The sequence below is a fragment of the Triturus cristatus genome, chromosome 7 (genome assembly GCF_964204655.1).
Source record: "Triturus cristatus chromosome 7, aTriCri1.1, whole genome shotgun sequence".
NCBI classification, from domain to species: domain Eukaryota; kingdom Metazoa; phylum Chordata; class Amphibia; order Caudata; family Salamandridae; genus Triturus; species Triturus cristatus.
This window is the reverse complement of record NC_140590.1, coordinates 830,319,341-830,347,260: the sequence shown is the minus strand read 5'-3', so window position 1 is coordinate 830,347,260 and position 27,920 is coordinate 830,319,341. Positions and strand designations below refer to the sequence as shown.

The 27,920-nt window shown below is 48.0% G+C and overlaps 1 protein-coding gene across 1 annotated transcript in view; it reads left to right on the top strand.

The window, feature by feature from the left end:
* The window catches only part of CANX (calnexin), a 499,168-nt gene that overhangs the window by 53,133 nt on the left and 418,115 nt on the right, over positions 1–27,920 (top strand). Inside the window, exons 2-3 of the mRNA XM_085617760.1 lie at positions 8,981–9,250; positions 24,943–25,016. Of these exons, the coding sequence (XP_085473886.1) occupies positions 8,984–9,250; positions 24,943–25,016 (341 nt within the window). The 5' untranslated portion in view covers positions 8,981–8,983. The remainder of the gene's footprint in view (positions 1–8,980; positions 9,251–24,942; positions 25,017–27,920) is intronic.

Here is a 27,920-nt window from a genome sequence, read left to right as displayed (position 1 = left end):
CCCCCCTCCCCAACACTCCCCCCCCCCCCCCCCACCCCCTCCCCAACATCCCCCACTCCCCCCCCCCCCCCCCCCCCCCAAACACTCAAGACTATCCTTGATCGCCGTGCTCGACAACACGTTCTGGCTCAACAGGCTTCACAGGTGCCACACGACATCTTCGATGAGGGCCCCGATGTTCCAGAGGCAGAAGATTCGGAGGAAATCTACATAGTCTCCGAAGCTGATGACTCCGACCACATCACTCCAGGTCAACGAGTGAGTACCAACAATAACAAAGGGAGAGGTCGAGGTAACAACAATCGAACCTCCCCCACTACCAAACAATCACTTCCCTCCGCTCCCTCCAGACCATTCCACTCCGGTCAGAGGAAGACTCTCACAGTTCCTACCTGTCTTGAACTTCATCACTACAGACAAGTGGGTAAGACAAATATTATGCTGTATGGTTACTGCCTGGAACTTACCACAACTTCCCCAAACATACCACCCAAACAGCGGCCAATGTCCATGGAACATCTAATGCTCCTCAAACAGGAAGTTCTATCACTGCTTCAGAAGAATGCAATAGAACCAGTGCCCCTCCAGCATCAAGGTACAGGGGTTTACTCCCATTACTTTCTCATCCCCAAAAAGGACGGTACTCTCAGACCAATACTGGACCTCAGACCTCTCAATATTTACATAGTCAGATCGTTTTCACATGATCACTCTTCAACAAGTCCTTCCACTGCTCCAATAAGGCAACTTCCTTGCCACTCTAGATCTCAAGGACGCCTACTTCCATATTCCTATATACCCTGCTCACAGGAAATATGTAAGGTTTACAGTGGACGGGTCAAAACTATCAATTCAAGTTCCTCCCATTCGGAGTAACCACAGCACCCAGAGTTATCACAAAGTGTCTGGCGGTAGTAGCCACCCAGTTGCGAAGACAACAAATTCATGTTTCCATACCTCGATGACTGGCTGATAAAAGGCAAGTCATACAACCAGTGTGTTTATCACACTCAACAGACCATTCATCTGCTCCACAACTTGGGGTTCACGATAAACCTCACCAAATCACATCTCCAGCCCTCTCACATAAATCTGTATCTAGGGGCCACAATAGATACGTCCAAAGCTCTTGCATACCCCAATCCAGTCAGGATAGCCAGTAAGCAAACCCTCATACCAAAATTTCACCCCCCAACACTCACTACCAGCTCGAGTATTTATGCAGCTCATAGGAATGATGGCCTCTTGCATTTTCATAGTACTCATGAATTCAGATGCGCCCTTTACAGTAATGCATAGCACGTCAGTGGAACCAAGGTCAACTTTCAGATCTGGTGTTGTTGGACAGCCGCAAGCATCACGCTCTGCAGTGGTGGAACATGCAAAACCTTTCCAAAGGGTGGCCGTTCCTAGACCCAGTTCCACAGTTGGTGCCAACAGCAGACGCATCACTCACCGGTTGGGGAGCCCATCTCCTAAACCACACGATTCAGGGCAGGTGGACCCCTCAACAAAGTGCTCCACATAAACTACCTGGAGTTACTAGCAATCTTTCTTGCATTAAAATCATTCCAACCACATCTCCCCTACAAAACTGTCCTTGTCCGCACAGACTATATGACAGCAATGTATTGTATACAAAAACAAGCTTTCTCAACTAGCGCAAAACATATGGAGATGGGCCATCCCACAAAAGATATACCTTCTAGCAGAACATCTTCCAGGGGTACACAATCAGATTGTGGATCTGCTCAGTCATCAAACACAGTAGATACTTCATTCTCAAGTTCTTCATCCATTTTTTGACATGCGGGGCCATCCAGACATGGACCTGTTCGCCGCAAACTCAAAATGCCCAACCTTCGCCGCCAGGTATCCACACCCATTGTCCAAAGGCAATGCGATATGGATGAATTGGTCAGGCAGGTTTGCGTATGCTTTTCCAACACTCCCACTCATTCTATTAGTAGTACGTAATACGTAAGCTCAAACAGTCTCTCAAAATGATCCTAGTTGCACCAACATGTGCCCGGCAACCATGGTTCACAACATTTCTGGAATCTCAGTAGTTCCACACCAAAAACTACACCTCTCCCCAAAGCTTCTTACACAGAACCATGGAGAGATCAGGCATCCAGATCCAGCTCAACTGAATCTGGCTCCTGAAGTCCTAGAGTTAGGTTACCTCAACCTCCCACCGGATTGTATGAACATTCTTACGGAAGCTAGTCGCCCTACTGCTAGAGCTTGCTATGTAGCCAAATGGAAAAGATTTGTCATTTACTACAATAACAACAAAATTGACCCACTAGATGCTTCCATTCAAAACATTGTTTGCTACTTACTGCATCTACAAAGATATAATCTAGCATACACGTCCATAAGATTACATCCTGCTGCCCTTGCCGCTTATCTACAAAACAGACATTTGTCATGGTTTAGGGTACCTGCTATCAAAGTATTTATGGAAGGTCTTAAAAGGATAATTCCTCCCGCAATCCCACCCTCTCCAGTGTGGAATGTAAACATTGTCCTTACTAGGCTCATGGTTCCTCCCTTTGAACCTCTACACAAATGCAAACTGCAGTTCCTTACATGGAAAGTAGCTTTCCTAGTCGCAATCACCCCTGTCAGAAGAGTAAGTGAGATCCACGCTTTAACCATACAAGAACCATTCTTACAAATGCATCATAACAAGGTGGTTCTTAGAACAAATCCAAAATTTCTTCCCAAAGTAATCTCTGCTTTCCATCTTAACCGACCTTAACTGGTGAGTTGCAGACAGGCTGGACACCCGGTGTTGTTGGGCGCGGCCGGACTCCTGCAGTGCTTCTCTATTGTGCTCCACGGTGTTCCGGTCGGTGCGCTGATCCATCTGACACCGGAGCTGAGGACCGCAGGTGGTGGAGGGCAGTGGAGAACGAAGCGCGGAGACTGGTGCGCTGTAGGCGATGTAGGCGGACTGCAAGTGTGGCGAAGCGGGCAGCAGAGGAGATGGTGAACTGGCCCAGCAGAACATGATTGAAATGAGGTTGAAATAGCTGACCCCTTGCTTGACTGCCGCTTTTGGTCCCTGACTCCCTGTTTTTGCCGCCCCCTGGACGTGGGTGGAACTGCAACTGGCTCCAGGATTGTATTAGAGGACAGGGGTGGCCACAGAGCGGAGCAGAGCGCAGCAGCAGCTGAAGCAGCGGCGGCGGAGGCAATCGGCTTCCCTCGCTTCCCACTCACTTCAAGATAGACGCTCACGGTTGCCAGAGGCTCTACCGGGCCCCGTGATTACTTTTAGAGGCCACAAAGCTATTTTAAAAACCGGAACTGTATATTTTATATTGCACTCGCACTTTGTCTGCTAACCCCCTTTTAATTGTGCATGTTGATCGCATTTGCTTACTTGGGCTTCATTTGTGCATTTGCCCCTGATTTGTCTCCTGGCAGGCGATCGAAGCGCTGTCCGGGACCCGACTTTGGCCGCCATCTTGGGTGAGGAGCCTGGAGTGGAGCCGAGGCGAGCGGACTAGCGCTCGGCCCCTCCCGCCCTCAGCCCTTGTCATCAGCCTAGCTTCCGAAGCTGGAGCCCTGACTCTCATTGTCCTGTACCGTCCTCCCACTCCTATGCCTCTGTTCCCCGCTGCTCTCAGCGAACAGCTTGCCGCCCTGATGACTGCCTCTGCTCGTATCGCCATGTTTGGCGACTTTAATTACTGGTATAATCAGGCTGATGCCGGCCCCCATGCTACTGAATTGTTCGAGGCACTCCTCAGCTTAAATTTGACTCAGCACGTCACCACCCCCACTCACACCGGGGGCCACATCCTGGATCACATCTGGACGCAGGGGGTATCGCTCTCCTGTCCGATCATTTCCCCATGCGTCTGGTCAGATCACTCGTTGATAGAGTCCTCCATCTCTGTGAAGGGACTGGTTAGACTCCCGCCTTTGGAGGGTGGGGTCGCTAGGAAATGGAATGCTCTTGATCTCCCTGCCTTCCTCTCTCTTCTCGCAGAGACCCAACCCCCACCTAGTAACAGCCCAGGAGTCAAGGCTTTGGATGCAAATATCACCCACTGGCTCACGGCGGCTAGCGACCAATTTGCCCCCCTATCCCGGTTCCCTCGCTCCCGACACAGTAAATCTCATAAATGGTTTAACTCAGGTTTGAAATCTCAACATCTTGAGCTATGCCAAGTGGAGCGCAGGTGGAGGCGTAATTACCTTAGCACCGACAGGGAGGCGTACGTGCTTGCACGTAAAGAATACAAAAAAGCCATTACCACTACTAAGGCCGCCTTTGTCTCCAAGAGAATACTAACTGCCCCTAATAAATCCAAAGAGATATTTAAGGTTCTTGCTGAATTAACATCAGACGCCAGGACACTCCCCAACCAGGCTCCCTCCGCCGAGTCATGCAATGCCTTGAACTCTTTCTTCATCGATAAGATTTCGGTAATTAAAAATTCCATTCCTCATTCTCCCCCTCTGGCTACTGTTGTAGTCTCTTCTATTAACACCTCTACCTTGACTTGCTTCCCGACCCTTGACTCCGACTCCCTAGCCGAATTGGCTACGCGAGTGAAATCTGGCTCCCCCAAAGATTGTTGCCCTCCTTCAGTGTTTCGTGAGATCTGCCATGCTTTCCCGCACAGTGTTTTACCCCTACTTAATGCCTCTCTCAGCTCTGGAACAGTCCCCAGGTCGTTCAAGGAGGCCATCCTGGTGCCTTTGCTGAAAAAGCCTGGCGCGGACCCTGCGGTCCTCGCCAATTATCGGTCCATCTCCCTCCTACCTTACCTGTCTAAAATCTTAGAGGCACATGTCACTGCTTGCCTCTCGCAATTCATTGAGGAATCCAACTTCTTAGAACTAAATCAAGCCGGCTTTAGACCAGCCCATTCCACCGAGGCGGTTATCCTCGCCGTGCTGGACAACCTCAGAAGCAATGCTGACAGATGACTCTCCCAGGCACTGGTCCTACTGGATTTGTCGGCAGCATTCGACACGGTGGATCATGCCATCTTACTCCACCATGTCGAGTCAGCTGGAATCCGTGGGCTCGCTCTGACCTGGGTTAGATCTTTTCTCGAGGGAAGATCCCAAGCTGTCAGCCTGGGCCCTTTCAGAGCTCCCAGCGCCCCGTCGCTCTGTGGCGTCCCCCAAGGATCATCTTTGTCCCCCCTTCTTTTTAATTTGTATCTCCAACCCCTTATTCACTCCTTGGGTAGGTGGGACGTCACCGTGTTCAACTACGCGGACGACCTACAAATTATTTTTCCCCTCACTTCCCCTGACGCCATCACCAACTTCCAGGCGGTCATGATACACATCCAGCACTGGATGAATCAAAACCAACTGAAGCTCAACCCTGGGAAAACTGAGCTCCTCCTTCCCGGGAGGAGCGCTTCCCACTGGGGCCCCCAGTATTGGCCCTCTGAGCTCGGCCCTCCGCCTCTCCCAGCTGGTTGTGTAAAGAGTCTCGGGGTCATCATTGACTCTGAGCTCAATCTCAAGGCCCAGGTGAGCGCTGTAACACCCGCCTGTATGTTCCAGCTTTACAGGATACGGAAAGTCGCCCACCTTCTGACCCTGGAAGCCTTGCTACAGGTCATTATAGCATTGGTGATGTCCCGTTTGGACTTCTCCAATTCCCTGTACCATGGCCTCCCAAAATCCCTGCTATCCAGGCTACAGATCATTCAAAACCAGGCCGCAAGACTTGCCTTTAAAATCCCAAGATGGCAGTCGGCCAGACCCCTACTCCAACAATTACACTGGCTGCCCATCAGTGAAAGAATAGCCTTCAAGGTCTGCTGCCTGGTCTTTAAAGCCCGGACTGGCCCCTCCCCGGCTTTCGTGAAGTCCCTGGTCACCCCCTACTGTCCCTCCTGTACTTTGAGGTCCACTAACCTCCTGCTTCTGGTCATCCCTTGTTTTAAACTCTTCAGACTAGGCGGCCGCAGCTTCATCCACCTGGCTCCCAAACTGTAGAATTCTCTTCCACTCTCCCTCAAGACTGAGCCCTCTCTTCTGTCCTTTAGGAAATCCTTGAAAACTCTGCTCTTTTCACACCCCCGCTAAGTCCCTCCTGCACAATCTCGGTGGTCTATCAGCGCCAGGAAACTCATGGTGACAGTGCGCTTAACAAATCTCCCTTAACATTAACATTAGAATTACCTGTTATTTTCCCAAAACCAGATTCTGTAGCAGAAAGAGCTCTTCACACACTGGATGTCAAAAGAGCTATCCTTTATTACATTGACAGAACTAAACCTTTTAGAAAAACAAACCAACTGTTTGTAGCTTTCTCACCACCTCATAAAGGAAACCCCATCTCCAAAGCTAGGATTGCCAGATGGTTAGTCAAATGTATTCAAATATGCTACCAGAAAGCAAAACGCACATTAACGATTCCCCCTACAGTGCATTCTACACGCAAACTAGGGGCTTCCATGGCGTTCTTAGGGAACATTCCCTTAGATGGCATTTGTAAAGCAGCAACATGGTCTGCGCCACACACCTTCACCAAACACTACTGTGAAGACGTGCAGGCAAAACAACAAGCTTCTATTGGCCATGCTGTTCTTTAAACACTTTCAGACCACTGCAACAGATAGAGGTGACCACCGCTAGGGGAGAGCACTGCTATACAGTCTATACACAAGTATGTATTCTGCAGCTCATATGCCTCGAACGGAAAATGCTTCTTACCAGTATGCATCTGTTCTTGGCATGTAGAGCTGCAGAATGACATATGCCCACCTGCCTCCGCGGAACCTCTCTGTTCCAGTGTTAACTTACTTAGATTCATTACACATGGACATCTTATCTGTTTTCTTACAAACTCCATTTCCATCATGGCGAAAAACAATCTAAAGATGGAGTCGATGCCCATGCGCACTATCATCCAAGGGAGAAGTCTCCTATCTCGTGACTACAAAGACTTCTTCCAAGACAACAAAAAACTGCAATCATCTGAACCCAACACCAGATAGCGATCTATGCACAAGTATGTCATTCTGCAGCTCTACATGCCAAGAACAGATGCATACTGGTAAGTAGTGTTTTCCTTCTGCAAAACTCAGGCTGTCCAGGCCAGTTTTAGTTTAAGAAGTCAGAGCCTCTGGATTTAGGCATCCTCCTAGGATCCATGACCCCAAAAGGTATCTGCTAGGGGATGCTCGGTGTGTCATCCTTTTGAGGGGGTGGCAGAGGAGAAGGATGCAGGGAAATGGGGCTGTGTGACTAAGGGTAACAGACTTGCATCCGTTTCAGAAGAGATAGACGCGTACCTGCCAGTGCCGCTGATCCTTCATGATCATGTTCTGTGGTGAGGCCCTGGGTGCATGCGATCTCGCCGGAAACTGGCTCTGTGACTCAGAGGGCAGGTGGGTAATATTCTTTTCACCTGCCCAGTCCCAGGCCACCTCAGGTGTATCTAAGAATTGTGCATTACTCTTAACCCCTTCGCCGCGGCAGGAATTCCGCCGCGGCGCTGGGGGGGTTTGGGGGCAGCGCTGTGCTTGTGACGGAACTGCTCCGTCACGAGCCAAAGTTGAGCTGTGCTCATGACGGAGTGGTTCCGTCACGTCTCCGCCCACTGCGCTAATCGCCCGCACAGGCGGGGAAGTAGCGCCGCGTGGGCAGAGCGGCGGCCAACAGCCGCAGCATGACGGAACCACTCCGTCATGAGCACAGCGCAACCGTGGCTCATGACGGAGTGGTTCCGTCATGAGCAGGGAAGGGGTTAAGGTTAACTGAAGCATCAGCGTGTACTGCAGGTTCAGCACTATGAGCTTTTGGATAACCTTGTGAAAGGATTTTTGCTTCTGCTGTACATTTTTGGAGTAGTATGGAAAAATCATAATTCATGGGAATTGAAAAAAAAAATCTCCAGCTTTGTGTGCTCCCCGAAGGATACTGTCATTATCTTGGAAGTTCAGAACATGGGCAATGAGTGTTGATGGGGGTACGTTGGTGGATGTGCTTCAGCATGAACCATTCAAGAGGTGGTCATTTAGCATCTAGGACTTCAGCCAGGACTCAAGTCTCTGGCTTTCTCCCTTCGACACCTGACATTTAAGTTGATTTCAAAACAGGCAGCCATTGTATTTTGAGGTCGGATTTTGAGTTTTTGACTTGCATGCTTACAATTCTTTCTAGTGCCCTTTTATGCATCTTTATAATTGCGGTGAAGTGTGCTTTATTCTTGTCGGGGGATCGTTTGAAACAAAAACATTTCAAGTCCCTATCCAACCATCGCTTGTCCTTCATGGTAGGCATATCGCTATCAATCACTTTATTGTATGCTCTGCCCGTGGCATGCAGCCACCTGTTAAGGTGATGCTTGCTCTGCCATGTAGAGAATTTGTGAGTAGTCTGTCTTCTACTGATGTGTAATCTTAGGAAAGCTAATAGAGCAGCATATTATATTGCCATGTATATATCGCTAAGAGACCTTTGAACGTGAGGGTGCTGCGTTTAATGTCTGCTAATGTGTTTTGCCCATTTTTTCTGAAATTAATAAAATGGGCATTTAATTATTTGGGCATTTAAATGTGTGTTTGTCTTTCACAGTGGTGCAGTGTGTGTTTATGGAGCCTTCTATACATGAGTGGTCTTGCGTCTAGACTTTTCGCAGTCATTAAATCTGATGCTTTCAGTTGGGAATATGACAAAGCACGTTTGCTTTGGATTGATTCGTTACAAATTTTAACTGGTGTAATGTATTTGTGAAAGTTAACAGATTCCCCCCCTCCCCCACCCAATTTTTATTTTATCCTGCTGCATGTAGCCTAAATCATCAATCTTCACACCAGTCACATTTGTGACTTTTGCTTGTTTTTATTGTTGTGACGGCTGAATCTCCTGGGGGCTTAGGAAATGTTCTTCTCTGTTGCTTGTTCTGGCTCTGGTGAATGGACCTATGCATCACTTTTCTAGCAAAACAAAACACATTCTACATCCGCTTTCTCCTTTCTTTCAGACCATGGCATCTAAAGGGCTGCTGTTTTTGACCCTGCTTGTGGTTGGAATGGTTATCATCCACGCACACGGTGACCACGACGACCATGATCACGACCATCACCACGACCATCACCACCATGATCACGACCATCACCACCATGATCACGACCATCACCACCATGATCACGACCATGACGATTTGAAGGACATTGAAGATGATTTGGACGATGTCTCAGATGAGCCTGAAGACTTGCAGCCTGAAGTGAGCTCTCTGCCTCCAGTTCCCAAGGTTTGAACACCTTGTTTAGTAAATAAGCATGATTGCAATCTTATCCAGTTCAGATTTCATTTATATTCTTCTAATTGGGGATTTGTATCTGCAGCATACAGATTTGTACAATGTGCCGGGGTGACCATTGGGACTGCTCCAGATCTTGTGTTATTTAAAATTTGTTGACATATCTATTTATGTTGCAACATCTAAATCTTCTTTGGTGGTAGGTGTACACTTTTAAAGGTATCGGTCGTGTGTGGAGAGGATGCTGATTGGAAATCGTTAATGATTAAGGATTTCAAGTCTTCACAAAATAATGTGAAATTGTAAATCTAAACAAGCAAGAAATCTGAACTATATCTCCACAAAATTGCATGTAGGTGGCTGAAGAATGGAGAAAAAGATGACTCAAAATATTGAGAGCTTGAGAACCACCTATTAAACAGTATTAAAAAAAAAAAAAAAAGGTACCCTATTAACTCCTTTGTTTTTGCTCTATTAGTCTTTTAAGCATATAAGTTGGACGTTATCCTAAAGGGTAGAACTAGAGAGCCAGCCTCTAGCACATAAACAACCTGCAGAAACCTCAGAATGGAGGCCTCTGCTTCCATCTAGATCCCATACTCAACCAGGGTTCTACACTTAAGTACTTTTTGTTTTCTTCTCCAAGTGGATTAATACGGTTTTGTGTCGAAAGTGAGTCTTGGTGGGTGGGCCAAATGTTGAAGGGGCTAAATGACTAACCATACAGGAGCTCCCACGATGAGCATCCTTAATTTGTCTCATTGTCCCAGTTTCTTCATTCCTATGGATGAGAGATGCTCAAGCATGAAAAGTACAGATTGCAGCTAGAAGATTCCTTAACCAGAAGTCCTATCCAAATGTTTGCCAGCGAGGCTTGGTTAAACTGAGCTTCAGTCCTGGAACATATACATAACGTTTACATAAAGTGTAAGAATTAGCCCAAGGTTTGCTTATCCAAGGGTATCCGTTTCAATGTGTTGAATTGAAGTGCAGAAACGCAGTGCAGCCCAAGGATGAGTATTGGGAAATGCCATAGCTTTTAATTGTGCGAGAGACTGTCCAGCATATTGACCTATATAGAGCCCCTTTGCGTAGGGAAGGACTCTTCAAAGTAAGGTAAGTCCTAGGCCATGGTCTAAAATCCTTGTCACATAAAAGTTGTGTAGGGTTCTTCGAGCCTCAAAATTTGATTTGAGGGCAAGGTGAATAAACTGATTTCTTTAATTGAACCTTTGAGGCCATGTTAGTCAAGACAGCTTTTTGAGTTCTTAGATCCACTTTGTGTTCCTGAAGACTGTCTGGGGTTTATCAATAATCGGGTCCATCGCTCATACACTGCCCTGTGACATGTGCTCCAAACATTTGACTTTCTAAATGATGGTTTTTGTTAATTGAGCCAAAGACTCAAATGATTTGGGCTAGAGATTTCAAAATTAGACTAAACCTGTATTGATTGCATCACCTATTTGACCCTGAAAACAACATAGAACAATCTTAAAAAAAGAATGTAAGACCAGAGGTCCTTGGCCACCATTGCAAAGAACCTTCATGGGTGCCCCCGATCAATGATTTAAAATATTGCCACTTCTTTGTTTGTGTAAATCAGTACCCTAGGCTTTCTTTATTTAGACCTGCCTGCACAAAACGTTTATTTGCTTTCTTTGTAATTGTTACAAAGCATCATTAATCCTACAAAGGTCATGAAATTTGAAGCCAGAGTGGTTTCTCTTCTGAAATCTATCTTGATTCCAGAAGGTCAGGTTTGAGGTTTTTTTTTTGGTACCCAATGACTGCAGCGCCTTGTGACCATCATGGGTGAGTGAGTAGCACGCTTTAACCCCTTCCATGCGCTGGATGGCCAGGAGCTTTTGTGCACTTCAGTGCTCGTGTGCACCGGACGGCCCCGGCCGTCCTCACACATGGCACCAGAAATCCCTTTGATGCAGGCACCAGAGGAATTTCCTTTTTTCTCCCCCTGGTTTCTCTGAAACGACAATCAGTGCGCACGGCCCTGTCGTCATTTCATAAAAACTAAAACTGAAATGAGCCTTTAGGCTCATTTCAGTTTCACTTTCTATGTGCTCAGGGGGCTATCTCAGACCCCGAAAGACGGGAGGGATATCATTGGAAAGGGGAGAATCTCCCCTCCCTAGTGGATCCCTGTTTGGGGATAGCTTCAGGAGGGCGATCCCCAAGCAGGGATCCACCCACTAGACACCAGGAAGGGGGGAGCGGCCCCTTGGGCAAGGGCCTTCCCCCCCCCCCCCATTTGTTTTGGGACCTACAGTCTTTCTACAGTAGCCCCAAATCTGGCACCTGTAGGGGCAGAAAGCCCACTAGAGACCAGAGAATTTCAGTCTTTCCCCAGGCTCGGCAGCCATCTTGGAAAACTACCAAACCCACACATTTCTGAAAACTAAACTCCCGGGGTAGTCCTCCGAGGTACGGCTTGCGTGGATCCCATAACGTTTTCCTGCCCAGAATCACCTGCGAACCTCAAATTTAGCTGAATAAAAACACATTTTCCACATATTTATATGTGTAATCACTGTGCTACCCCACAGCGTTCCCCTCAGTCTCCTGAGTAAAAGGATACCTCACTTGGGCCAAAAACATAGGGATTAAGGGTGTAGCACCAAGATTTCTAAATGCTACATTTTTTTAGAAATAAATTTTTTAGCCAATTCTGCATTGAACACAGGGGTAAAAGAAGCTGGTGAGAGCCAGACAAGTCACGCCATCCTGTATTCCCCTGGGTGTCTAGTTTTCAAAAATGTATAGGTTTGCTGGGTTTCCCTAGGTGCCGGCAGAGCTAGGGTTCAAAATGTACAGCAGGGAACTTTGCAAAAAAAGGGTCCATTTTCACTGTGTCCACGTTGCGCTTTGGGCCGTTTCCTGTTGCGGCCACTAGATACCATTTTTCTCTGAAGACTTTAGGGAATGCCGGGTGGCTGGATTTTTGTGGATCCACGCAGATTCCAGAACTTTCCACCACAGAAATGTGAGGAAAATGTGGTTTTATTGACTAGGTTTGAGGTTTGCAAGGGAGTCTGGGTAACAGAACCTTGTGAGAGCCAGCCAAGTCACTTCATCCTGGATTCCCCTGGGTGTCTAGTTTTCAAAAATGTATAGGTTTACTAGGTTTCCCTAGGTGCCGGAAGAGCTAGGTTTCAAAATCTACAGCTACGCAGTTTGCAAAAAAAGGGTCAGTTTTTACTGTGAAAATGTGGTGTGTCCACGTTGCATTTTGAGCTCTTTTGTGTCGCGGGCACCTGGCCTACCCACACAATTGAGGTACCATTTTTATTGGGAGACTTGGGGAATTATTATCTATTGACTTTCAATGCATTTCTGCCTTCCAAATGAAAGACCATGTGTAAAAAAAGAAGTCACCTTGAAAAATGTCCTAGCATTCTCATGCTAGTATGGGTACAATGTTTCGGAAATGTACAAATAGCTACTGTTTTCAAACTTTATATTTTGTTCCGATTTCAGAAATACATATGTGTCTTTCATCCCGATTTTTCACTGTCTATATTTTCCCAAATGAATTGCTATATACCCGGCACATAATAAAAAACCATTGCAAGACGCTGTCAGTTATTGGCTCTGGGTTCGCCGGGTTCCTGGTGAACCTATATATCCCCACAACCAGAAAGGTTCAGCAGATGTAACGGTATATTGCTTTCAAACATCTGTCATCATTAGAAGTTACAGTTGAAAACGTTGGCACAAATGGCTTGGTTTTTTTCACCTCATTTTCAATTTCTACTGTTCTAAAATGTATAGCTTTCCAGGATCCATTATTGCTTTCATACCCATTTCTACCAATAACTGGAAGAAGGTTATCCCGTAACATATAGAAAATACATATATATAATTAACGAATCAAATCGTGTAATTGACTGAATGACGGCGCTCCTACACCAGTTTGTATGAAATTAAGCCTTTCCATTGGCTGGAACATCGACCAATCAAGTGACTCTTTGGTGTATTTAAAAACAAAGAAAGGACTCTTATCCTGTTTTCCCGTAACTTTGCTTATAACCGCACTGAGGAAGGCATAATCGCTGAAACGCGTATGCGGAATTAAAAGTTAAGGAAATCCACCTCGAGAGTGCAGCAATCTTTGTTAGTTGTTGTGGAACATAGCGGGTTCCCACCACCCGCCGCCTGCATGCACCCGCCGTGAGTTCGGACAAGCGCCCCGAAGGTGGTCTTTGAAGTTGGAGATATATATATATATATATATATATATATATATATATATATATATATATATACACACACACTTAAAAAACCATAGGTTTCGCACATGTTATAGTTAGCTGTACATTTCACTCGTAAAAAAACAATGAAATTCCACGTTCTAGTTAGATCAGGTAACTATAACTTGCGCGCCCACAATAAACTGCTGATGACGTCACATATTGCATCACTCATGACATGGTCAGTGACATCAGTCATGACATCAATGATGACATCTGAAATTACACATTGTGGATTGCGGTCGCGCAAGTTATAGTTACCTGATCTAACTATAACGTGGAATTTCATTGGTTTTTCACGAGTGAAATGTACAGCTAACTATAACGTGTGAAACCTATGGTTTTTTCAGTGAATTTGTACGGTTTTTTAAATGATAAGTTATGTATTTTTTTTTTATTTTTTTTTATGGTTTTTCACTGTGCGCACACCCTGCGCGAACGGTGCGCTTCGCGCACCGTGCGCTCGCTGTGGGCGCTCGGTGCACTTCGCGCACCGAGCGCCCACGTTGCGCAGTCCATGCCGTGCGCGCCTCGCCTTTTTTTACACAGTAACATTTGTTTTTTTCTCCCTTGTGGGTCCTTTAATATATTTAATAAATGTGATTGTTACTTCTTTATTTATTTATTTTTTTCCCCCCGTGCGCGTACGGTAAGCTTACCGTACGCGCACTCCGTGATTTTTTTTTTTAAATTATTAAATTTATTTTTCGTACTTTTGGGTCCTTCTTAGACCCCCTGACAAACACTAGGGGGTCTGCAACTCTCTTCGTTGCCCCCTTTTCACGTTCCCCACCTTTGTTTCTCAGTGCGAGAGACCGAAAATGGCGGCCGACACTTCCTGATTTCGACCGATTCGAATGTTTACAGTCATGTAACCACCAATCAGAATTGAGCTCGCGCACGGCACCGTACGCGTACGGTAAGCTTACGGTAAGCGCACGGAGCGCGCTTACAGATTATATATATATATATATATATATATATATATATATTGATTTAAATGCTATTTTCTCAGGACCTACTGAACAGATTTACACCAGACCTACAAAAGGCACATCCTTGACCTGAGGACTACCTTTCTGCCAAATTTCAAGTAATTCTGTTCAGCCGTTCGGGCTGTAGCTCGGACTAAAGGTCCTATGGGAAAATGCATGGGGAAAACGTGTTTTGGGACCCCCCTTTTTTCTCAGCCCCCGCTTGACGAATCCCCCCGAGACTTTCAGGGTAGGAGCGGAGCGGAGCGTAGCGCCCCATTAGTTTTGAAAATTTCGCGAGGATTCGTCGACCGGCGCCAAAGTTATTCCAAATAGAATGTTGCGGATTTCCTATGGAAACACGGTCCTAACTAGAACTATCTACTGGCGACCGCCAGTAGATAAAATATATATATATATATATATATATATATATATATATATATATATATATATATATATATATATATATACACACATGCAGCCTAAAATGTTTCAAACATGGCAAAAATGCTGAAAATTACACAGGTTTGCATTATAGTACCCCCAGCCCATAAGGGAAAAAAGGAAGCACTAAGCCTACTGTCACTCAACAATGCTTTATGCCATAGAGCGAACTTGTAATTGCAGGCATTTAGGCTGCAGTAGAGTATCAAGACAACAAAGAAAACTGACACCTTGCCTTTAAGGCATTAGAGTAGGGGGACCGTGCCTTTAAGACCTGCAGGAGACCCCTTGCTCCCATGATGCACCACAGGTGACAGTTAGGTCAGTTTTTTTTTCCGGTCCTTCTATGAGGTTCCTGGAGCTTGAGCTCTTCAGTTTTTGAGTCAAAGTTTTTTTTCTCTTCAGATTTTCTCAGAATATTCGACATTTTCTGACTCCTGAAAGCTTATTCTGCTGGTTTTCTTAGTGTAATTCTAATTTTTTCCAGTCAGAATGCCTGCTTTATTCAGGAAATGCCCTTCCTGTGGCAATAAGATGGCACTGGCAGATCCACACTCAGTGTGTATTATGTATCTTCCAACTTCACACAATCCTGACCAGTGCTCCCACTGCCATACATTTTCCAGGCGCACTCTACGCGATAGAGAGCGCATTAAACTGCATGCCCAGCTGGAGAAGGAAAGAAGCCGTCATGAAGGCGACCATACCCTCTTCAGCCAGACGACTTCAGAAACTGCGATATACCACCTCTCCTGATCCCAGGAAGACCAAGGTTCCAGGAGATTCGCGTCACCGTCTAAAAGACCCAGGGCTTCTGCGTCAAGCGATCCATCTCGACGTAGAGATTCGCCGCCGCATACAAGTAAGTCGGCGTCGAGGCACGGCACTTCGGGCTTGAAGGCTGTTAGTCTGAGATCCGGAAAGTCTCAGTCGAGACACTCTCCGCTGCCCTCGAGGGGGTCAGCTTCGAGAGCTGCGACAACGTATATTTCGCCGCAAGTGGCCCTGTCGACGTCAAGACCTTTGTCAAAGGCTCATCATTCGACATCGAGGAGATCGGCCTCAACTCGACGTCATGGAAGATTGACGTCAAAAACACCAGACCGACGGCGAAGGTCGGCGTCAAAGTCACCAACTTGGCGGCGAAGGTCGACGTCGAAGTCACCAACTCGACGGCAAAGACCGACGTCTAAGTCACCGTGTCGACGACGATGGTCGACAACTAGGTCTCCGCATCGCCTCACAGAAGGCCAAGATCTCCTTCTAGACACGGATCACAGTCCAGGGCTCATCACAGTGCCTGTCCCCACAAGAGGCGACGCACAACATCACCCACATGGTCTTCCTCCACGAGGTCCTCGGTCCGGGACTATTCTCCGACCTTTTCCTCCACGCCTCCAGCGCGAGCATCTCCCATCGATGACATCACTACTTTTTCTGAGGTCCTGGGTAGGGGTGCGCGGAAACTGAACATCACGTTGCACACCCCTGTGGTTCCCACATCGATTATATTTGATACCTTACATCATCGATCAGCGCCCAGACCGTTACTTCCGTTGGTGCCAGGACTGTTGGAGCCAGCTATGGCCACATTTCTCACTCCTGCTACTGTGGGCTCTGTGCCTTCAAGGCTCGCCAAGAAGTATAAGGCTCCAGCCGAGGATCCCTTATTCCTAAGAGTGGACCAGCCAGCGGACTCTGTTATTGTGGCGGCTGCCATGAAGTTGCACTCTGCGTCTGTTTCCTCTTCTGTCCCCCCAGAGAAGGTCAGTAAGCAGATTGATTCCTACAGCAGGAAGATGTGCAGCACATCTGCGTCATACATGAAGGTTGCGAGTGCTTCAGCCCTTCTGGGGCGTTATGATCGTTCACTTTAGGATTCACTTTCCAGGTTCGCTGAAAAGCTTCCCAGGGAAGACAGACAGGATTTCAACTAAATTCTCCTTGAGGGTGGGCTTGTAGCCAATCCGATCATAAGTGCGGCTGCAGATGCTTCGGACCTCGCCGCGCATGGATACTCCCATGGTGTATGCTCTCGACGATCAGCCTGGCTGCGACTAACGGGCCTCAAGCCTGATGCGCAAAAGACAATTCTAAACTTACCTTTTAACGGATCGTCCTTGTTTGGTGCTCACGCCGATGACCAAATTAACAAAATGAAAGCCGAGATGGACACCGTCAAGGCTGTTGGGCTGGAGAAGCGCAAAGAATATCGGAAGCGCTTTCATCAGGGCGACAAACGTTCCTTTCATCAGCGGGTTCAAACCCCTCAATGGTCCTCTCAGAACCAGCCAAGACCCCAATTCCAACAAAGGGGTCGTGGCAGAGGGAGAGGGAACGCCAAACAGCAACAGTCCACCACCAAGCAACCTTCCAAACAGTGAGGTCTTACTTCCTCCGTGCCCGTTTGCCGCTCCGGTAGGAGGAAGTATCAGTTTTCACCTGGAAGAGTGGGAAGCCATTACAAGAGACAAATGGGTACTGAATATTGTACAGCATGGCTACTTGCTGAGGTTCAAGTCTCCCCCTCCGCAAGTACCCCCACAGTGGCAGCGCCTTCCTCAAATTCAAAATCTGATTTTACTGGATGAAGTAGCTACTCTCAGCTCCAAGAATGCCATAGAGGAAGTACCACCCCTCCAAAGAAATCAAGGAGTATACTCCCGTTATTTTCTAGTTCAAAAGCGAGGAGTAGCCAAAGAGTACAGACCCATTCTCGACCTGCGTCTGCTAAACATATTTGTCAAGAAGGAAAAGTTCAAAATGCTAGCCCTGCATCAAATCTTCCCGCAGCTTCACCAGGGAGACTGGATGTGTGCCATCGACCTGCAGGACGCCTATTTTCATATTCCTGTCACAGTGAAACATCAAATTCCTCAGGTTTCAGATCTCTCGGCAGCACTACCAGTACAGAGTTCTGCCGTTCGGCCTCAAATCCGCCCCACGGACATTCTCCAAGTGTATGTCGGTGGTAGCTGCCTTCCTCCGCAAGCGGAAGATCTTCGTCTATCCCTATCTAGACGACTGGCTCCTGAAGAGTTCCACACCTGTACTACTCCAGAGCCATCTCTCGTTCTGCCTCAATCTACTACAGTCATTGGGATTACAAGTCAACTACAAAAAGTCGGTCCTCAATCCCACTCAGCGGATACACTATCTGGGCGCCTCTCTGGACTCCGCAAAGGCAAGCGCGTATCCTTCGGAGGAGAGGTTATCATCCATGCTTCAGAAATGCCACACGCTTCTCGACACTGCATTCCCCACAGCCAGGCAAGTGTCTTCAATACTGGGGTCGATGGCTTTGTGCATTTACATTGTTCCCAATGCACGCCTTCACATGCGACCTCTACAACAAGCGCTAGAAGATCAGTGGTCGCAGAGGTCAGGTCGCTGGGAATGTCTTGTCTCTCCACCAAGCTGCCAGAGCCTCCATCAGATGGTGGATGAAACGCTCCCATCTGCTTCAAGGTGTTCCTTTCCATCAGAAGCCTCCGACACAGACAGTGGTCACAGTGACAGTGACCATGTCCCTCTGGGCCGGTCACCCCACCGTGCACACTCCCCGTGAGTGAGCCCGCTCCCGCCCCACTGCTCTCAGCTGTGCTCCCGGCCCCGACCGCCGGATCTGCTTCTGCACCATCTGTATTTTTCTCCTGCTAACCTCTCTGCATTTTGCCTCCGTGTAACCTTGCTTGCTCTCCTCCTACTCTCCCCTGTTATTTCACTGCATTTTGCCTCCGTGTAACCTGCTTGCTCTCCCCTGTTATTGTTCTGCATTTTCGCCGTTTCACTTGTCTTTTCCTCTGTGTCCCCTTCGTCCGCTGCTTCCCCCTCACTACTGTGCCCAGCCCCTGCCGCGTTTCCTGCCACCTCCCCGCTCCCCGCCGCTGCCCCCCTGCGGCCCCGCCCCCTTCCCTCGCTCGCCATTCCCATTCGCCACCCCGCTCCCGCCTCCCAGCTGACCCTCCCTCGCTCCGCCCCCCACGCTCCACATATGGCAGAGTGGCGAACGCGCAGTGGGCGCGCCCGAAGCGCGCCGAAGGGGCGCCAAAGGTAAGCCCGTCTGCGCCCGTCCGCGCCTGGACCGCGCTCAGCGAACCCCAGCCAGGCCGCAAACAACCTGACGAAGTGGATCAGCAACTGCGCGGACTACCTCGCCCCACTGAGGAACCCGCCCAGCAGACCCGGCAGCAAGCTGGCCCCATGGTTCACCGACGAACTCAAGAGCTCCAAGAAGAACTGCCGAGCCCTCGAGAGAGCCTGGAGAAGAGACCCAACACCTGACAACATGACCACCCTCAAGCTCGCCACCCGAAAGCACCATCAATTGATCCACACCACCAAGAAAACAGCATTCAAGGAGCGGCTGAACAACAACGCACACAACAGCAAGGAACGCTTCAACATCGTGAAGGAGCTCTCCAACCCCAACGCCGGAAAAAACGACATCACACCATCGCAAGAACTCTGCAACTCCCTCGCCTCCTACTTCCACAACAAGATCGCTGACATACACAACAGCTTCAGCACACAACTAACGCTCCCCACGACTGCACCAATGCCACCCACCACCACCCTCCGCGCCTGGACCCCGATCAGCACCGAAGACACCATCCGCACGATGAACTCCATCCACTCCGGATCCCCGACCGACCCCTGCCCCCACCACATCTTCAACAAGGCCGACGCTGTCATCGCACCCCACCTGCGAGACATCATCAACACCTCCCTCGACACCGCCACCTTCCCGGAGAGCTGGAAGCACGCCAAACTCGGCGCTCTTCTAAAGAAGCCATCAGCCGACCTCAAGAACTTTCGCCCCATCTCACTGCTCCCGTTTCCCGCTAAAGTCATCGAAGTCTGTGAACAAGCAGCTGGCCGCCTTCCTCGAGACGAACGGATCCCTCGACCCCTCGCAGTCTGGCTTCCGGGCCAACCACAGCACAGAGACCGCCCTGATCGCAGCCACCGACGACATCCGAGCCCTGCTTGACAACGGAGAAACAGCGGCCCTCATCCTCCTGGACCTCTCCGCGGCCTTCGACACTGTCTGCCACCGCACCCTAGTACAGCACCTCAGCAACGTCGGAATCCAGGAGAAGGCACTGGAATGGATCATCTTGTTCCTCGCCGGTAGGACACAGAGTCCGCCTCCCCCCGTTTAGATCAGAAGCCACCGAAGTCATCTGCGGCATTCCTCAAGGCTCCTCGCTCAGCCCACCCTCTTCAACGTCTACCTGAGCCCTCTCGCAGCCATCGCACGCCAACACAACCTCAACATCATCTCCTACGCCACCCAGATGATCCTCTCCCTCACCAACGACCCCGCCACCGCCTGAACCAACCTACACGAAGGGATGACAGAAGTAGCCAAGTGGATGATGAGCAGCCGCCTGAAACTGAACTCGGACAAGACTGAAGTCCTCATCCTAGGATCTTCACCCACCGCCTGGGACGACTCCTGGTGGCCCCCCGCCTTGGGCAGCGCACCCAAACCAACAGACCACGCACAAAACCTAGGCTTCGTCCTGGACTCCTCCCTCTCCATGACCAGGCAAGTCCACGCCGGATCCTCGTCCTGCTTCAACATCCTGCGCATGCTACGAAAGATCTTCCGGTGGATCCCCACCGAGACCAGGAAGACTGTCACCCAGGCCCTCGTCACCAGCCGTCTGGACTACGGCAACTCCCTCTACGCCGGAACCACCACGAGACTCCAGCGGATCCAGAACGCCTCAGCCCGACTCATCCTGGACATCCCCCGTCGCAGCCACATCGCCGGACACCTGAGAGACCTGCACTGGCTCCCGGTCAGCAAGAGAATCACCTTCCGTCTCCTGACCCACGCACACAAAGCATTGCACAACCAAGGACCAGCATACCTCAACAGCCGCCTCAACTTCTACGCTCCCACACGCCACCTTCGTTCGACCAGCCACGCCCTCGCCGCCATCCCCCGGATCCGAAGAGCCACCACAGGAGGAAGGTCCTTCTCCTTCTTGGCCGCCAAGACTTGGAACTCCCCCCCGTCCCACCTCCGCCTGACCCAGGACCACCTCGCCTTCAGGAAGCAGCTCAAGACCTGGCTGTTCGAGCAGTAGCGCCCCCCACCCCCCGAGCGCCTTGAGACCCTCCGGGTGAGTAGTGCGCTATATAAATGCTGTGATTGATTGATTGATAGATGCCGAAGTGCAGGGCTGGGGTGCTCATATGGACCAGCTTCAGGTACAAGGTCTCTGGTCCAATACCGAAAGAAGTTCTCACATAAACTTCTTGGAGCAACGAGCAGTCCATCTGGCTCTCAAATCCCTGTATCAGTCTATCCAAACCAGCCACGTTCAGATTCAGACAGACAACACCACAACTATGTTCTATCTGAACAAGCAAGGAGGCACCAAGTCACGAGTCCTGTCTCTGGAAGCTCAGTCCATTCGGTGGTGGCTACTGGCGAAAGGTCTTTCAATCATCGCTGTACACCTGCCAGGAACCCTGAACGTGCAGGCAGATGGCCTCAGCAGAGACTTCGTAGAAGCACACGACTGGGTGCAAAACTAAGACGTCACCCAAGAGATCCACCGGACATCGACCTGTTCGCAGACGCGGCAAACAAAAAATGCCCCGCCTTCGCCTCCAGGTTTCCCCAACAGGGATAACGGGGGAATTCACTTTTGATCAGCTCGTCACAGACATTGCTGTTCGCTTTTCCTCCTCTCCCTCTCATCCCAGCGGTCCTACAGAAATTCTACAGGACCAGAACAAGGATGATTCTAATAGCTCCGAGAGGCCCCACCAGTGGTGGTATCCGGATCTCCTCCAGCTCTCAGAGGTGCCACACCGGAGGTTGCCTTGCCTGCCGAACTTACTGACCAAGAACCAGGGGAGAGTGTTCCATCCCAACCTTCCCTCCCTTGACAGCATGGCTCCTGAAGTCATCCAGTACGGACATTTAGATGTTCCGGCGGACTGTATGAACATTCTTCGAGAAGCAAAAAGGCCCTCCACTAGGAAGTCTTATGCCTTCAAGTGGAAAAGGTTCTACATTTGGTGTAGAGAACGCTCTTGATCCGATCCAGGGTCAAGAACAAGTTATTCTCCCCTACTTATTGCACTTGGCAAAGTCTGGTTTAAAGTACACTTCTATCAGAGTCCACTTAGCTGCTATCACAGCTTATAGAAAATCTCCTACCCAGGCCTCATTCTTCCAGCTGCCGGTAGTCATATTTCCTAGAAGGGCTTAAAGTATTTCCACCAGTGAGGTCCCCTTCTCCCTTGTAGCTCAACATCGTTCTCTCCAAGTTGATGGGGGCTCCTTTCGAACCTATCCATAAGGTGTCCTTGCTGCATTTGACCTGGAAGGCTGCCTTCTTAGTAGCCATCACTTCTGCCCGCAGGGTGAGTGAGATTCAGGCCCTGTGCTGCAAGGAACCTTACACTGTTTTCCACGCCAATAGAGTGGTGCTACGTACTCATCCGAGCTTCCTGCCAAAGCTGGTCTCGGATTTCCACATTAATCAGGTTATCACGCTGTCCACTTTCTTTCCTCAGCCAACCACTCCCCCGGAGAGAGCCTTACATTCTCTAGACCTCCGGAGGGTATTGAAATTTTACCTTGCTAAAACCCTTTCGCTTAGAAAGTCTGATAGGCTCTTTGTCAATTACGGTTCAACAAATACTGGGCTGGCTGCTTCCAAAAGGTCTATTTCTAGATGGATTGTTTCCTGCATAGCCTTGTCTTATCAACTGGCCCACAAGGTTCTACAGGTTAGACCAAGAGCACACTCTACTAGAGGGAAAGCTTCTACTGTAGCTCTCCTTCGCAAAGTTCCCATTTCTGAAATTTGCAAAGCAGCTACATGGCGCTCTATACATACCTTTACACACCATTATTGCCTAGATTCAGACGCACAGGCAGACTGCCAGGTGGGGCAGGCCTCATTAAGGAATTTATTTGCATAACTGCTATGCGAATGTGATGTTACTGCATGTTCTAGATGCTTTATTGCTCATCCGCAAGATTTTGGGTATGGGCTTGCTACTCTATTCATAGATTGACTATTGATGAGTATCCCCTGGATGAGAAGGATTAGTTACTTACCTGTAATCTTAGTTCTCATCCAGGGGTATACTCATCAAAGTCATAAGCGACCCACCCACCTCCCCGGACGAGCATTTTCCTCAAGTTATTGTTTATTTATTGTAGATCTACTCAGGTGTGTGTGCACCGTCAAAAAGAACTGACCTAACTGTCACCTGTGGTGCATCATGGGAGCAAGGGGTCTCCTGCAGGTCTTAAAGGCACGGTCCCCCTACTCTAATGCCTTAAACGCAAGGTGTCAGTTTTCTTTGTTTTCTTGATACTCTACTGCAGCCTACAGGCAAATGCCTGCAATTACAAGTTTGCTCTATGGCACTAAAGCATTGTTGAGTGACAATTGGATTAGTGCTTCCATTTTTCCCTTATGGGTTAGGGGTACTATAATGCAAACCTGTGTAATTTTCAGCATTTTTGCCATGCTTGAAACATTTTAGGCTGCATGTATATGTTTTCACATATGCATATATATGTGTATATATATGTATTTTCTATATGCTCCGGGATCCTGCACGTGGGCGGGGATTATTCATAGATTGACTTTGATGAGTATACCCCTGGATGAGAACTAGGATTGCAGGTAAGTAACTAATCCTTCAGCCCCACAAACCCTTTGTTGGTACCATTTGCAGGGGAAAGAAACACTCTTTCATTTGCAGCACTTTCCCCCCATTTTTTCCACACACAACCCCCAAAATTAAGCTGTATTTTGGCTAATTTCTGGGTCCCCTCCAGGGGAATCCACAAACCCTAGGTACCTTTAGAAAAGGACGCAAATTTGGCACGGATACCTTATGTGGTCAAAAAGTTACAGGGGCCTAAACGCCAACTACCCTAAATAGCCCAAAAAAAAGGCTTCGCACAGAAGGGGGGGGGGGGGTAGCCTAGCAGCTTAAGGGGTTCAACCCCCTGATTGATTTCTTGTGGGTGTGGCTTAATTTTTCTCTGTGTGAATAACTGTTCATAGTAATTCAGACTGGATGTGTAGTCTCTGCTGTCAGTGCTGTTAGAACATTCACTTAACTATACTACTAATATGGCACCAATAATCCCTAAAATTTATTTATCTAAATGTTTAACTTTTTCTTTTCTTAATTTGTGGGACTCTTGCAAACCTTTCTTCAGGACAGGTGTCCAATTTCGTTGGCAAGGACTGTCTCTAGAAAAATCCATTAAGTTTTGCAACGATTTGTAGTAGCAGTAATCTACGTTTATTTTTGTTTTAAGGACAGATACTTAAATATTTTTTTTAGCACTTCGTCTGGGAGAAAATAGCCTAGTTTTTATTACCCTGCAGTTGGATGTAGCTTTGATGTTGGGGATCCTACAAAAACATAGTTTTCCTATACAAAATACAGCATTAGTGGCTTCTGGGGATGTTTAACATGGAGAATAATGGTTTGATGCTAAAAAGACACTTATATTGCATCTCAAAATCTCCTGTTAAAGACTTGGAGTTAATCTAAATATACTAGTGGCTCCAAAGGAGCAAATAGTATTTCTGACCATTCTGTAAGCAGTCTGCAGGGGAAAAGAATTTCGATTCTGCAGATGGAGAAATATGAACTAAGGTGCAGGAGTCTTGTTAAGTTATAGAGGCAAACCATGTAGTTAGAAGCTGCATCCTTTCTGTGGCTAATCCCCTTAGTGGGTTAGGGCATCTGTGGTCGAACACCATCCCCATTCAGCTCTTCCAATTCATAGTGCTTGAGTGGCTACAGTTTAAGAATAAAACAGTGCATTTATAGTCCAATGTAGCAGTGTATATTGTGAGCGTGAATTGTATGGAACATCAACTTTAAGAAAGTTGTAAGCAGAAAGTCAGTGTCTGATTCATTCCGGTTTCTTCAAGAACTGTTTGTGATTTACACCATGTTGCTGTTGGCTTCCCTTTCTCAACAGGTTACCTACAAGGCTCCAGTCCCAACAGGAGATGTCTACTTTGCTGAGTCATTCGACAAGGGAACTCTGGATGGGTAGGAATGCTCACAAATCACTTTAAGAAATTACAATTAATGGACAAGTAAATCTGCCTTTTTTGCTTGTATTCACTTTGCTTTGTATTGCATTCTCCGTTCTAATTCCCATATTTTTAAATATCTGCAGGGAAAGATCTACTTTTCTAGTCTAGATGGTAAACAGTTTGTGGTAGTTCTTTTAGTGCTGTCCCAAACCTTATGTTCGAGGCATATGAGCTGCAGATTGTTAGAATCACCTGGACCCGGTTCCTCAGGTGATTCTAACAGCGGACGCATCGCTCTCCGGCTGGGGAGCGCACCTCCTACACCTCACAATGCAAGGTCTATGGACGCCACAGCAAAAATCGCTCCACATCAACCATCTGGAGCTCTTGGCGATCTTTCTAGCCCTAAAATCCTTCCAAAAACAGATTTCGGGCAAAGCAGTCCTCATTCGCACAGACAACATGACTGCAATGTATTATATCCAAAAACAGGGGGGGACACACTCTCCCCAGCTCTCCCGCTTAGCCCAGAGCATATGGAGATGGGCAATTCCCCAAAACATCTTTCTCCTGGCACAGCACGTTCCAGTCGTACAAAACACCATGGCAGATCTGCTCAGCAGACAAACGCAACAAATACACGAATGGGAACTGCATCCACAAGTTCTTCACCCATTCTTCCAACAGTGGGGGCATCCTCAGATAGACCTCTTCGCCACCCACGAAAACAAAAAATGCCCAAGCTTCGCCGCCAGATACCCACACCCATTGTCCAAGGGCAATGCGATATGGATGAACTGGTCAGGCAGATTTGCATACGCCTTTCCACCTCTCCCACTAATTCCATTAGTGGTCAGGAAACTACAACAACACTCCCTCACACTCATTCTAGTAGCTCCAACATGGGCCAGGCAGCCGTGGTACACCACACTACTACAACTATCAGTGGTACCACATCAAAAACTGCACCTATCCCCATGCCTACTAACCCAGAACCATGGAGAAATCAGGCACCCGGACCCAGCTCAGCTCAACCTTGCGATCTGGCTCCTGAAATCTTAGAATTTGGATACCTTAACCTTCCCCCTGATTGCATGAACATCATCATGGAAGCCAGACGTCCTACCACTAGAGCATGCTATGCCGCAAAGTGGAAAAGATTTGTAATTTACTGCCGTAACAATACAATCAACCCTTTAGATGCATCCATACAGCACATCATATGCTATCTGCTCCATCTTCACAGGTGTAACCTGGCATATTCATCCATACGCCTACACCTAGCAGCGATTGCTGCTTATCTACAAAACAGACAGCATTTATCACTGTTCAGAGTGCCCGCTATTAAAGCCTTTATGGAAGGCCTTAAACGAGTAATTCCTCCCAGGGCACCACCTTCCCCTGTATGGAATCTAAATTTAGTTCTTGCACGGCTAATGGGTCCGCCCTTCGAACCAATGCATAAATGTGAGCTACAGTTTCTCACCTGGAAAACAGCTTTTCTCGTAGCTATCACTTCCCTTAGACATACATCACAGCAAGGTCATACTTCGCACAAATCCGAAGTTTCTGCCCAAGGTTATTTCCCCCTTCCATCTCAATCAATCGGTGGAATTACCTGTCTTCTTCTCGCAACCTCAATCTGTTGCAGAGAGGGCCTTACACACACTCGATGTTAAAAGGGCTTTGCTGTACTACATACAAAGAACGCAACCCTTCAGGAAGACTAAACAATTGTTCGTTTCCTTCTCTCCACCACACAAAGGCAACCCCATCTCTAAATCAGGGATAGCTAGGTGGATTGTAAAGTGCATACAAATTTGCTATCAAAAGGCAAAAAGAACATTATCTGTTCCACCTAAAGCCCACTCTACAAGAAAGTTAGGGGCTTCTATGGCTTTTCTAGGGAATATACCCTTAGATGACCTCTGCAAAGCAGCCACATGGTCAACACCGCACACCTTCACAAAACATTACTGTGTAGATGTGCATTCCAAGCAGCAAGCTAGGGTGGGCCAGGCTGTACTAAAGACACTTTTTCAAACCACTGCAACGGATACCGGTGGTCGCCGCTGAGGTTGGGTACTGCTATATAATCTATGCTAAGTGTACAATCTGCAGCTCATATGCCTCGAACGGAATATGCTACTTACCAGTATGCATCTGTTCTTGGCATGTAGAGCTGCAGAGTTGTACACGCCCACCCGCCTCCCCGGCTACCTGTATCCGTTCCAGTACATCTTATTTAGATACAACACACATGGGTTTCTCACTGTTATTACTACGCTCCATCATTTCCCTGTTGGCGAAAAACAATCTGAGGATGGAGCCGAAGCCCATGCGCAGTACGGACCGAAGGAGGAGTCACCGAACTCGTGACTTCCAAAGACTGTCCAAAGAACAAAAACAAACTGCAAACATCCGGGCCCAACACCAGATGGCGATCTATGCTAAGTGTACAACTCTGCAGCTCTACATGCCAAGAACAGATGCATACTGGTAAGTAGCATATTCCTTACATCCAGACTTATGGCCCCCAACAGAAGAATTTGCCACACAATTTGTTGTTACTGTTGTCTCATGAGCACTGAAACATATCTTGCCGGAGGGGGCTGGGGCGAGGTGTTTTTTAGATATAAGGGTATTTTGTTAGACTCTGCAAACTAAATTCCCTCTGAATGATGAAAGAAATATACTGGCAAGAAGGACCTGAAGTAACGCCCAAACACTCCCATGCTTAGTGGAGTGGGTGGGGTTTGGGACTGACCTAACAGAGGCTAGAAAATCTGTTACGAATTCAACTGCAGTGCTCAAGGTATAGTGTGTCCCATATTTCTGTTTCTGTAGGATGTCAGTCTCCTCCTGTTGCACATCTTTTTACAGACTTAAAGCATAGTGCTCTCACACACTTCATACA